This window comes from Jatropha curcas, chromosome 3 (assembly GCF_041381405.1).
Source record: "Jatropha curcas cultivar XTBG-Jc1 chromosome 3, XTBG_Jcur_1.0, whole genome shotgun sequence".
Lineage (NCBI taxonomy): Eukaryota > Viridiplantae > Streptophyta > Magnoliopsida > Malpighiales > Euphorbiaceae > Jatropha > Jatropha curcas.
In genome coordinates this window covers 28900922-28914162 of record NC_143153.1, presented here as the reverse complement: position 1 = coordinate 28914162, position 13241 = coordinate 28900922, and the positions used below count along the sequence as shown (strand labels likewise).

The 13241-nt window shown below is 33.7% G+C and overlaps 1 protein-coding gene and 1 pseudogene across 1 annotated transcript; both read left to right on the top strand.

Annotated features, from left to right (window-relative positions):
- Positions 1 to 4469: 4469 nt before the first annotated feature.
- On the top strand, positions 4470 to 5302 carry LOC119369497 (uncharacterized). Its single transcript, XM_089719301.1, has 3 exons — positions 4470 to 4513; positions 4614 to 4761; positions 5105 to 5302. Exons 1-3 carry the CDS (start codon positions 4470 to 4472, stop codon positions 5300 to 5302), a joined length of 390 nt encoding a protein of 129 aa, XP_089575427.1.
- Positions 5303 to 6482: 1180 nt separating this feature from the next.
- LOC119369498 (L-type lectin-domain containing receptor kinase IX.1 pseudogene) lies at positions 6483 to 13215 on the top strand (annotated as a pseudogene).
- Positions 13216 to 13241: the final 26 nt, after the last annotated feature.

Sequence of the window (13241 nt, the reverse complement as noted above, 5' to 3'; positions counted from 1 at the left end):
CAAGTTAATAAGAATGTTAATAATTCTGCATCCATAGTGAATAATTAATGGCCATCAGATTTTATTGTTTAAAAACTTAGCCATTTGATGCTAGAATATAGGAGATATCAACTATCTACTGTATAGGTAAAAAATTCCTACTTAGTTTAAAAACAAAAATAATTGCTTAATGTACTATTAAATATTTATTTATTAATCCAAAATCAATTTCATCAACTTTATTTTTTGAAAGCCTACTTTAATTTGTATAGAAAAAAATTCAAATCACATATATTATGCTATATAAATTTTTATAAATGTATATCATTAAACATTTTTGTTAAATGTTTATTCCCCTGATGAATATATTATTATTAATTGGTTAATTTTCATTTTTTAAATATTTATATTAATATTTCATTATTAGCTATTAGCTTTTGTAAAAGCAATTGTTTCACTTTATTAAATTTAATATTTTAATTTACACATCATTTACTTTATCTCATTTTAATTATTTTTTTCTAAATTCTCTTTTACTTGATTTATAATATTGTGATATATATTTAAGAACTACCGGATTTGATTTAATTCTTTTCTTGCTACAAGAACGTGGTTAAAATTATTAAAATAAATAAAAATTATTGTAATTGCACTCTATTTTTAACTTTTGGATAAATATATCTTAAAATGAAACTTAGAGATTAATTACATCTCATAATTAAAATTTAAAAAAGAGAATGCAATTGCAACTAATACAGATTGAAAGGGTAGAGGTAAACTGAGTAGTGGGTTAGAACCTGCTGAAGTAGAAAATATGATATAAGCTTATTTGGATTTGAGCCAACCAACATTAAAAGGTTAATACTAACAAATTAGTGAATTAGCTTGCAATCTTTATATACTCTTTGTAAATTTGTTATTTAGTCGGTGTAGAATTTTTAAGAGCAGTAACATGTGAAATTCATGGTAATTTTATATTCTAAAATGATTGATACATCATATGGTTGAAATAGAGCGAAATTTCATCATGTGCAAAGTTCACAGTATTTTACTATTTTTACTTGACAAAGATTTAACCTTCATATTTGAAATGAATTTGGTTATTTATTCCTCAATTTTATAATATTAATTACACCAAAAGTATCAAAATGTTATTTAATTAATAAGGTTTCAATTCACATATATAAACTAATTTTTTGTTATATTTAATTATTTCCTTGATTTGAAATAAACTAATTACATAGAAAATCACTTGATCAAAATTAAATCCCTATGTGAAACAAATTTCCGTTATATTTGATTTTTTCTCGATTTTGCCACAAGTTAATTACATCAAAGTATCGGCCTTTATTTTTTATAGGAACAATAAAAGAAATTATAGGGAAAATATTTTTTTCATCCATAGGGTTTTGCATAATTAATCAACTCGTCCTCGTGTTTTTGACTATTAATTATTTAGTCCCTGAGATTTGATTCTGTCACATTTAACTGCTTTTGCCGTTAAATCGATGTAAAAACAAAGAGAGAGGAGAAAGATATATTCTTAAATGTGATACTGTACCCTTAATGAGATCAATCAAAAAGAGATATTTTGAAATAGATTATATCTAATTTCCTTCCACTTCTGAACTTTCTCTACAAAATCAAAGGCTAGGGTTTTTTCTCTCTCACAAAACCCTTTATCATGTCTTCATCATGCGACGGCAACAACTCATTTGAGGGGAGGTTTGTCAATTTGTATTGTAAGTATGGGAAAAGAGCCAAGATAAGGATCTCTAAACAAAAATCGTCTCTACTATTATTGTGTCGATAATGTCTGTGGATCATTTCTGGGCTGGTGTAAGCAAGTTGACGTTGATTTTAGCTAGGCATGGCCACCGGTTCGGTTCTAACCGGAACCGAACCGTACTGTAGACGGACCGAAACCGGACCGAAACCGGCGGTTCAAAATTTTGAACCGGAACCGGCGGTTCAAAGGCCGGTTAAAGTTCATGTGAATGTTAAAAAATGAACCTGAACCGGCCCGGAACCGGCGGTTAACCGGCGGTTCCGGTCCGGTTCGAACCGGATTCACATATAAAATTATTTATGAAAAAAAACATCATCATTTTAATTTTAAAAAAAAGAAAACATCATCATTCACCTTTTTTTGTTTTTTTAACATCATCAACGTTTAAATTTTTTTTACAAATACCTTTTGACCTATGTAAATGTAATCATCATCATGAATATAATATACATTAAATTCACACAACGTTAAACTTAAAGTTCAAACAAAGTTCAAACGGCTATAATTATTTTATTATAATTTAATTATTTATTTATTTATTATAATTTACTAAATTATCCAAAAATATAATTGTTTTTTTTCTGTTGTAAGGGACAATTTGGGAAACTACATAAATGAAAAATATGTATAAATATGATGAGTTGATTATTTTTTTTTCACAACCAATTATATTCTATCTCTCCTCTTCTTAATATTGCTTTATTTTCATACATCCAATTCTAAATTCTATTAAATTCATATTCCATTTATTCATTTTTTTTTCCATAATTCCATTTAAAATTATGGCACACAATTCACAAATCTCCAAAGGAAAGCGAGTTGCTCAAAGCGTGGAAGAAATTGATTCAAATGATCCATTGTTTGATTTTTCACCACAAGAAGCAATATCTCCTAATATTTCAATAGGTAAACCACCAAAATCAGATATTTTCAAGAAGCACTTTGCAAAAATTGTTCAAGATAATGAAGAAATCAATGCGGTTCGATGTAATTATTGCAAAAAAGAATATGCATTCAAGCTTGGAGGAGGATATGGCACTCTCAATAGGTATTTAAAATCACATCATCCAAGTGAGAACTCAAGACCAGCAAAATTCAAGCGATGATGATGATTCGGACTCATTAACGGAGACTAGTGGCACCGATGACTAAAATTAATTGTAATAATTAAGAGGTTATTTTCCAATGTAACAAAAAAAAAAAAGAACTATATAGGCTTTGATTTTCTATATCAGTGAGTTAGCAAAATTTGTAAATTTAATATAATAATAGTTCTAAATTAATAGAAGTTTTTGTTTTAAAATTTTATAATAATTTATTTAGTTAATAAAATTTAAACATTTTAAAATTATTATTTATTCATGAATTCGAAATCAAAATTTTATTATTTTTTTAAAAATTTGCGTAATGCCGGAACCGAATCGGAACCGTAATTTGAACCTTCGGTTCGCCGGAACCGTGCTGAACCGTGCCGGAACAGGAACCGGACCGAAACCGGAGGTTCAAGGGCCGGTTCCGGTTCAAAATTTTAAACTTCTCGAACCGGCGGTTCAATGAGCCGAAACCGTCGGTTCATTGAACCGGCCATGCCTAATTCTAGCCAAACCAAAGCTAATAGTGAGAATGAAGTGAGGCAAAGAAGCGTTACTCAAGGTGTTAGTGATGTGAAGGAGGAGATTTTGTTGATTCAGACCGAGATGAGAAGCATGGCAGGGAGGCTGGAATGCCTAGATGCAGAGATTGGTTACTTAAAATCGATTATTTGCGTTTTTATAATGTGCATATTGATGCTACTCATGGTTGTTGTGATTGTCCTTTGCAAGAAAAATTAGGGGTATGAAATGCCTATTTCTGGAGATTTAGGTGGAATGAGGTTGGGTTGGATGGAGTTATTTCAAAATATCTCCTTTTGATTGATCTCATTAAGGGTACAATATGGCATTTAATAATATATCTCTCTTCTCTCTCTTTGTTTTTACTGCGATTTAACGGCAAAAGCAGCTGAATTTGAACGGAAGCATTGTTTAACATGACGGAATCAAACCTCAGGGATTAAATAATTAATAGTCAAAAACACGAGTACGAGTTGATTAATTATGCAAAACCTCAAGGACAAAAAAAATATCTTCCCGAAATTATAAGCCCGTTCGCAGTGGCAGATCCACTTAATAAAAAGAGGGATAAATTGACCTTTTTTTGTTTTTGAATTTTCTAATATATATGTATATTATCTAAATTAATTCATATAGTTCAATTTATTTATGTTTTTGACCTTTTTTTTAATAAAAAATTATATATTTAATCTAGTAAAAAAAAAAAAAGTTTCTAGATCTGCCAGTGCAATATGAATTTGTCAGACAAGGGAAAGCCAACTTGATTGCTTCGGAATGGAGACTATCATAAGGCTCCGAGCTAAGTAAATGATAGCCCAAGACTATTTGAAGGTAACCGCGAGAACTCCAAAACTTAAAAAGCATTCTCCAATTCCAAAGCCAAGAATCTCAAACTAACCATTAGCAAAATATTAAAAGGCAATATCAAGATCAAAAGTATACTTTTCTTGATTTATTTCCTAAACTCTTAGATTGATCCAACTATTTGTTTAATATTTATTTAATCAAGTTTCTTGAAATTAATATATATTTTGCTTTCTTTGGAGCCAATTAATTTTGGTTTGTAGATACATTTTCAGGGGAGCTAAATGGCAATTTCTCCTGAAGATTCCACTACAATTTGCACAAACTGGTTTGTGAATTACAAATTATATCTTTATGTATGAATGTAATTTCTTGATTTTGGGAATTGTTTAATATTAGAAGCTCTGATAATTTATTATGTTGGTTAGTGAGAAAGCAATTCCAGCCCCAAATATTAATTTGCATATTGAACATTGCACTCGTAAATTGGAAAGGTGCAAATTCTGTAGAGAAACGGTTCCTAAGAGGGAAGCGCGGAGATATTACTCAAACAAGCCTGTTTCGTATGTTGTTAATGTTTAAATATTAGGATGATCATTGGATTATTGTGTCTGAATATTTTTTTTAATTATTTTTAAGGATATCTTTCTCATATATTAAATTCTCATTATAGATTATAGCTACGAACCGGTTGAAAATAGCTAAATCGTGCTGAAAAAAAGAAGTTAATTATGGTAAAAAGGCAAAAATGTTAAAGATGGAAAACTACCTAAAATCCAAATCAGACTAAAATCAACCAAAATAGAAATCAAATTTGATTTAGCTAAGTTTGGAGTGGTTTCGGCTTTGAGCTACATTGAACTGCCGAAATGGAAATATTGGGTGCTAACATTAAATCACTGTTCTTTTCTAATTTTAGGATGTTCGTGGGAATCAAATACCGAATTGTCATCGTTGCCGCCACCGGAGGTATATTAATGCAGGTCGTAGACATCAAAGGGGAAATGCTTGGCCTCGCAGGGAATTTCTTTACACGGTTGCTATAACAGGAGCTGCGTTTTTTCTGAGCTCGGTTTTCTTCCAAAGAAAGGATGATAATAATGGACAATTGATTTAAAACATTTTCTCAATATTCTTATCCTAATCTTCAACTATAGCAAGGTACCTAGCATAGGTGTCCTTCATATATATATATATATATATATATAATTTTTTATAATAAAGTTTATTTGATTTCTATAATTATACTTTTTTTTTTTATTAAAGATGTCAATGGAAAAGTAATAAAATTAATATATGCACGTAGCAGCATTACCAAATATATTTTCCTAATATTTACTGACTGGGGATAGAAATATTGTAAGCCACGATACTCTTAAGTGATGATTACTAAACCACTAATAATTGAGTATTATTTTTCCAAAAAAAAAAAAAAAGAATTCATTTTTAGGGTTATGACATTTTTCCGGAAAAAATTAATATGAATTTGACAAAAATGTTAGTAAATTTTATTTTAAACAACTTTTAGAAGGCTCAAACTCATATAAGAAATAAAATATATTAATTTTATAAATAAAAAAAAATTCTAATAAAAATATAATTAGAGTCAACCAACACCTGAGTTCACAGAAAATATTTATAAAACTTGGAAAATAATTTTCTACACATATTTAAATTGCAAGACTTGAGTTGTTCCATTATGTGCCTTCATGTTTGTGTCAAAGAAAGAGCAGCACAACAATTCATGTGCAAGGTGAACTAAACAGGATATACAGCTAAGCAAAGATGAACTGCATCGGATCAGATATGATAATAAGTAACTTTTAACTTCCAAATCCGAGTCTACAAGCACTGAATTAACCATATTTCTACAAGCCATATTAAATTCTCCACCAAACTAATTATATATCCTTATAATTTTTTTTATCATTTTTTATAATTCTCCACCGGCTATTCTCCAACACGAAGGACACAAGAAGACAAAATTTGAGCCTGCAAATCATAAAATATTTCCTGCAACATAGTTGGAAACAAAATTAATTAATCCAATATTTGAGGTCAACTTTAGATTAAACCTCTTTTCTTTATGATTTCAAATAGTTGACGCTGTTGTGCCGGAGATAATTCCGCAGTGATGATTAATCATTCCTTTACAAAGGGATTGATTATTATAAAAATAAATTGAAGGATTGTATATATATATATATATATATATATATGCCTGACTGCTGATTCTGTACGGTACATTGTTTCATCTCTTTTCTGCTTCCATGGCCATCTTGTTCTTCAATTCCCTTATGATAAATTTCTTATTTATTATAACCTTTCATTTACTAATTCTTCCATTTGCAAGTTCCATTAATTTCAAAATAACTCGCTTCGATCCTAGTTCTACCAATATTTTATATCAAGGTGATGCAGTGCCTTCTGTTGGAGCTGTTGAACTAATTAACAAGCTTACTTATGTATGTCGTGTTGGTTGGGTCACCTATGCAGAACCTATTCCTGTTTGGGATTCTCATACAGGAAAGGTTTCTGATTTCTCAACCCATTTCTCTTTCATTATTGATGTTCAAGGTCGTTCTGCTTACGGCCATGGAATTGTATTCTTTCTTGCTCCTGTTGGATTTCAAATCCCTCCTAATTCTGCTGGTGGGTTTTTAGGCCTTTTTAATACGTCGACTAGTGATTCTTCTCAAAACCAAATTGTTACTGTGGAATTTGATTCATTTCCTAATGAAGAATGGGATCCTCCAGTAGAACATGTTGGGATTAATAATAACTCTATTGCTTCTGCTGTTTATACTCCTTGGAATGCTAGTCTCCATAGCGGAGATACTGCTGATGTTTGGATTAGCTACAATTCTTCTAGTAAAAATTTGAGCGTGTCTTGGAACTATAAATCCACCTCAAATTCTCATGAGAATTCCAGCTTGTTTTACACAATCGACTTAGTCAAAGCTTTGCCTGAGAAAGTAACTATTGGGTTATCCGCTGCAACAGGCATAAATGGAGCTCGGCATACACTTAAATCATGGGAGTTTAGTTCAAGTTTAGATATCAAGATTACAAATGGAAATAAGCCAAAGAAGATTAAAGTGATTGTTAGTGTTTCGGTCTCAGCTTTTCTTTTAATAGCTGGAGTGATAACATCAATGGAGATTTCACAAAGAAGAAAGAAGATTATCAGAAGGAGAAAAGCTGAGGCAATGAAATTATCGACAGGCATAACTTCCATTAATGAAGATCTTGAAAGAGGAGCAGGACCAAGAAGATTTTCTTATGAAGATCTTGTTTCATCAACCAATAATTTCTCTGATGAGAGAAAGCTAGGAGAAGGAGGGTTTGGTGCTGTTTATAAAGGGTATTTAAATGAAATAGATATGGCAATTGCTGTAAAGAAATTTTCTAGAGGATCTAAACAAGGGAAAAAAGAGTACATTACTGAAGTCAAAACCATTAGTCAACTGAGGCATAGAAATTTGGTACAACTTATTGGTTGGTGTCATGACAGAGGTGAATTTCTACTTGTTTATGAGTTCATGCCAAATGGTAGTCTTGATTCTCACTTGTTTGGCAAGAAAAATCCTCTTCCATGGTCTGTGCGCTACAAAATATCACTTGGATTGGCTTCTGCTTTATTATATCTTCATGAAGAATGGGAGCAATGTGTAGTACATAGAGATGTTAAATCAAGCAATGTAATGCTAGATTCTAATTTTAACGTAAAACTTGGAGATTTTGGATTAGCTCGACTTATGGATCATGAACTGGGTCCTCAAACGACAGCAATTGCAGGCACATTAGGGTATTTGGCTCCGGAATATATAAGCATAGGAAGAGCTAGTAAAGATTCTGATGTATATAGTTTCGGAGTTGTTGCATTGGAAATTGCTAGTGGAAGAAAGGCGATCGATCCCATTGTGCAAAAAAGTGGAGTAAGTTTGGTAGAGTGGATATGGGATCTTTATGGATGTGGAAAATTGCATTTAGGGATTGACAAGAGGCTTAATATGGAGTATAATGAGAAAGAAATTGAATGCCTAGTGATTGTTGGATTATGGTGTGCACATCCTGATTATAGCGTAAGGCCATCAATCAGACAAGCAATTCAAGTGTTGAATTTTGAAGCTGCAATTCCAGATTTGCCTGCTAAAATGCCTGTTCCTATGTTTTGTGTCCCTATGCCATCTGTTAGTTCTACTGAGCCTTCCATCACTAATTCTAGCATTGCAGTTGGTCGTTGATTAGGTAAATAATCAGATTGTTGGGTCATGAACCTTTTGATTCATTAGTCTGGTCTTTTCTGTTGTGAATCTTTCTTCTTGTACTGCAGAATTGTTCTGATTCTTTCTTATCAGAGCATATGATAGATTGCATTCCAGAAATAACTTGTGACCTAAGTTTGTTAAATTCTGGGCCCGAAAGAGCAGAACAGTGTGGGCTGAATTTTTGAACTTGCAATGTCACAGTTCTATTGAATTGAATCTTAACATAAATTATTCGAGGGTATCTTTCCTTGTAATTGAGTGTAAAGACAACTCAATATAATAGATTTTAAAAGGTAAAATTAATCCCTTCTAGATAGCTCATTTTAATTTGAAACGTATAAAGAAAATTATACAAAAATTCAAATTCAGATTCAAGTCTTCTTCTTCTTCTTCTTTTTTTTTTTTCTTCTTTACTCTAAAAATATTGGGAAAAAATTACGCAAAATCCCTAATAAGTCGAAAATAACACACAATTTGATAACGGAGTTCGGCCAATCTTGCCTACGTCTTCGGACTGCCACATATCTTTTATAGGAGAAAAATAAATAAAGTGTTTACATACACTCACAACCCTCTATTCAAGAATACCCGAAAAATTAAGCTTAATTTTTCTTCTTGAATAATCTCACTATTTTTCTCTCTCACAATTGCTCTCACTCTCTCTATTTGGTGTATTTAAACGGAGGCAAATCCTCTCCTATAAATAGGAGAGGAAGATGAGAGAGCCGTGTATCATTCATTCACGGCTCTCCATCACCTAATTTTTTTTTCATCACGTGTGTGGGTACACCACAACCTACCAACCTAACTTTGACAATCTCCCACTTGAAGACTGATTTCAATCTGTCTTCACACATTAATTCTGCGGCAATCTTCTCTGGTCTGTTTATTCTAGCAGGCCAACTGAAGTCGAGCACAACTTCAGTTTGTCAATGGTCATCACCTTTGTTAACATGTCAGCTGGATTCTTATTTCCTTGAATCTTCTCTAACTTTAGCACATCATTCTCAAGCAGAGACCTGATGAAATGATATCGAAGACCAATATGTTTTGTTCTAGAATGGAATGCTGAATTCTTTGCCAAATGTATTGCACTCTGACTATCACTGTACAAAATATTCTTTTCCTGCTTGAATCCCAACTCTGTTAACAAATCTTGAAGCCATATCATCTCTTTGCTGGCTTCTGTCATTGCGACATATTCAGCTTCTATGGTGGATAGAGCTACAATCTTCTATACCTGTGACATCCAACAAACAGCTGTAGTACCAACAGTGAAAATATAACATGTGGTGCTTCTTCGGTGATCAATATCGCCTCCATAGTCTGCATCTACATAACCTTGTACTTTTAGTTCTCCTTTACCAAAGTACAAACACTTTTCAGTAGTGCCTCGTAGATACCTCAAAATCCACCTTACAGCTTCCCAATGAGCTTTCCCTGGATTTGACATATACCTGCTAACAACTCTCACTGCATGGCCAATATCTGGTCTCGTACAAACCATCGCATACATCAAACTTCCTATGGCTGAAGCATAAGGAATTTTGGCCATGTCTTTTCTCTCTTCTTCCGTCTGAGGGGACTGGTCCTTGGATAGGCGAAAATGGCTAGCCAAGGGTGTGCTGACCGGCTTAGCTTCGTTCATGTTGAATCTTTGCAATACACGATTGATGTACTCCACCAGAGATAACTGCAACACCTGTTTTTGCTTATCTCTTGTGATTTGCATTCTAAGAATCTTTTTCGCTGGACCCAAGTCCTTCATGTCAAATTCTTTTGACAATTGCTTCTTCAAGTTTTTGATTTTGTTTATATCTGGTCCTGCTACTAACATATCATCAACATAAAGTAACAGAATGATATAACTAGTCTTAAACCTTTTGAAGTAGCAACAGTGGTCGGCATTGCACTTCTGGAAGCCTTCATTGTGCATGAAACTGTCGAACTTTTTGTACCACTGTCTTGGAGCTTGTTTCAGTCCATACAAGCTCTTCTTGAGTTTGCACACCATATTCTCTTTTCCTTTTTCTGAGAATCCTTCCGGCTGGTACATGTATATCTCCTTATCCAAGTCTCCGCGAAGAAACACCGTCTTTACGTCCAACTGCTCAAGGTAGAGCCCTTCACTGGCAACAATACTCAACACAGACCTGATTGTATTGAGTTTTACAACTGGTGCAAATATGTCGGTGTAGTCAACTCCTTCCTTCTGCTGGAACCCTTTGACTACCAGTCGAGCTTTGTATCTCTTGGAACCATCATGTTCCTCTTTCACTCGATACACCCATTTGTTGTGAAGTGCCTTCTTTCCCACGGGTAACTCAGCTAGTTCCCATGTTTGATTGGAGATTAAAGCCTTCATTTCGTCTTTCATGGCAAGCTCCCACTTGCTGGCATTTGCTGTTTGACATGCTTCCTCAAAGCATTCAGGTTCTCCTCCATCTGTTAATAACAAATAATTCATATATTTTCTGTTAGGCTTTGGAGGACATTCAGACCTTCTTAAAGCTTTTGGAGGAGAAGTTTGTGGTGTGTCAGTTGATTCCTCTAATTGAGTATCTTTAACTAACTCATTCGGCAGATTTTCTGAGATATCGTCCATCTCTACAAACACTGGCCCACTCTTCTCTGAGTCGCTGGCAACTGTGTTATGTCTGTTCTTATACATCATTCTTTCATTGAAGATCACATCTCTGCTGTGGATCACTTTCTTGTTTTCTTCATCCTAGAGGCGGTATCCAAACTTATCACCGCCATAGCCGATGAAAATGCATTTCTTAGATTTGGGATCAAGCTTGTTCCTACCATGATCACCTATATGCACATATGCTACACAACTGAAAATTCTTAGGTGTGAGAGTTTTACTTCTTTTCCACTCCATACCTCTTCTGGTATTTTGTGCTCCAATGGTACCGATGGACCTCGGTTGATCAAGTAAGCTGCTCTGTTGACTGGTTCTGCCCAGAACTGCTTTGGTAAGCCAGATTGTATACGTAAGCTTCTGGCTCTTTCTGTCAACGTTCGATTCATGCGCTCAGCTACACCATTGTGTTGAGGCGTGCCTGGCACGGTTCTCTCCATCTTGATTCCATGCTCATAACAGAATGCGAGTTTTCATAGCGGAGATACTGCTGATGTGTGGATTTCTTACAGTGGTAGTAGTAAAAATTTGAGTGTTTCATGGTCTTACAAAAACACCGTAAATCCTCAAGAAAATTCTAGTTTACATTGTGTAATTGATCTCACCAAGGTTTTGCCTGAGTTTGTTACTATTGGTTTTTCAGCTGCTACAGGCGCAATCCAGGAAAGAGATCAAATTCTTTCATGGGAATTCAACTCCACCTTGGAAATAAATGAAAAAACTGAAAAATTTTCAAAAAAGACAAGAACAATAGTTGGAGTTGCAGTTTCTTTATGTCTTCTCGGAACTGTGGCAGTAGTAGGAATTTTGATTTCCTGGAGGAGGAAAAGAATAAGAGCGGTGAAAATGAACTTAACAACATCAATAAATAATGAAGAACTCGAAAGAGGAGCAGGACCGAGAAGAGTTTCTTACCAAGATCTTGTTTCAGCTACTAATAATTTCTCAAATGAAAGATTGTTAGGTAAAGGAGGGTTTGGTGCTGTTTATAAAGGGTACTTAATAGATATAGATATAGCAATTGCTGTAAAGAAAATTTCAAGTGGGTCAAGACAAGGTAAAAAGGAGTACATAACTGAAGTGAAAACAATTGGCCAATTGAGGCATAGAAATCTCGTGCAACTTTTGGGTTGGTGTCATGATAGAGGTGAATTTCTACTTGTTTATGAGCTCATGCCTAATGGTAGTCTTGATGCTCACTTATTTGGTAAGAAAAATCCTCTTCCATGGTCTGTACGTTACAAAATATCACTTGGTCTAGCCTCGGCTTTGCTTTATCTTCATGAAGAATGGGAGCAATGCGTTGTGCATAGAGATGTTAAGTCGAGCAATGTAATGCTCGACTCTAATTTTAATGTGAAGCTTGGTGATTTTGGTTTAGCGCGTCTTATGGACCATGCACTCGGTCCACAGACAACTGGGTTGGCCGGAACTCTTGGTTACTTAGCTCCGGAATACATGCTCACTAGAAGAGCTAGTAAAGAATCAGATGTATACAGCTTTAGGATCGTGGCTTTAGAAATTGCCAGTGGGAAAAGAGCAGTTGATCATATAATTAAGCAAGAAAATGAAATGAATCTAGTAGAGTGGATTTGGGAACTCTATGGGCATGGTAAGCTTCATTTGGGTTTTGACAAGGAACTTTATATGGATTTTGATGAGAGGCAAATTGAGTGTCTGATGATCGTTGGATTATGGTGCGCTCATCCTGATCGTGCTCATAGGCCTTCAATAAGACAAGCAATTCAAGTTTTGAAATTTGAGAATGAAATTCCATATCTTCCTTCTAAAATGCCTGTGCCTATATTTCATGCAACTGCACCACCTGCTGCTAGCGTTAGTCAACCCTCCATAACTGATTCTAGTCTTCAAGTGGGCCGTTGAGTAATTTTCCTTGCATGTTGTAAGTTCTTCTTCTTTGAAGACCTAAACTTAAATGTGTTTTTTTTTTTTTTTTTTTTTTTTTGAAAGAAAAATGTGTTATTTGTTAGTAAAATTTGAATGTTCTTCAGTAATAATATGTGAAGAGTGTTGGAACTAAGATGCATGAAGTGATTATGAGTAACGGAATAATATCTAAGAGTTATTACATAATACAAGTTTTTTTTTTTTTTTTTTTTTTTTTTTTTTTTTTTTTTTT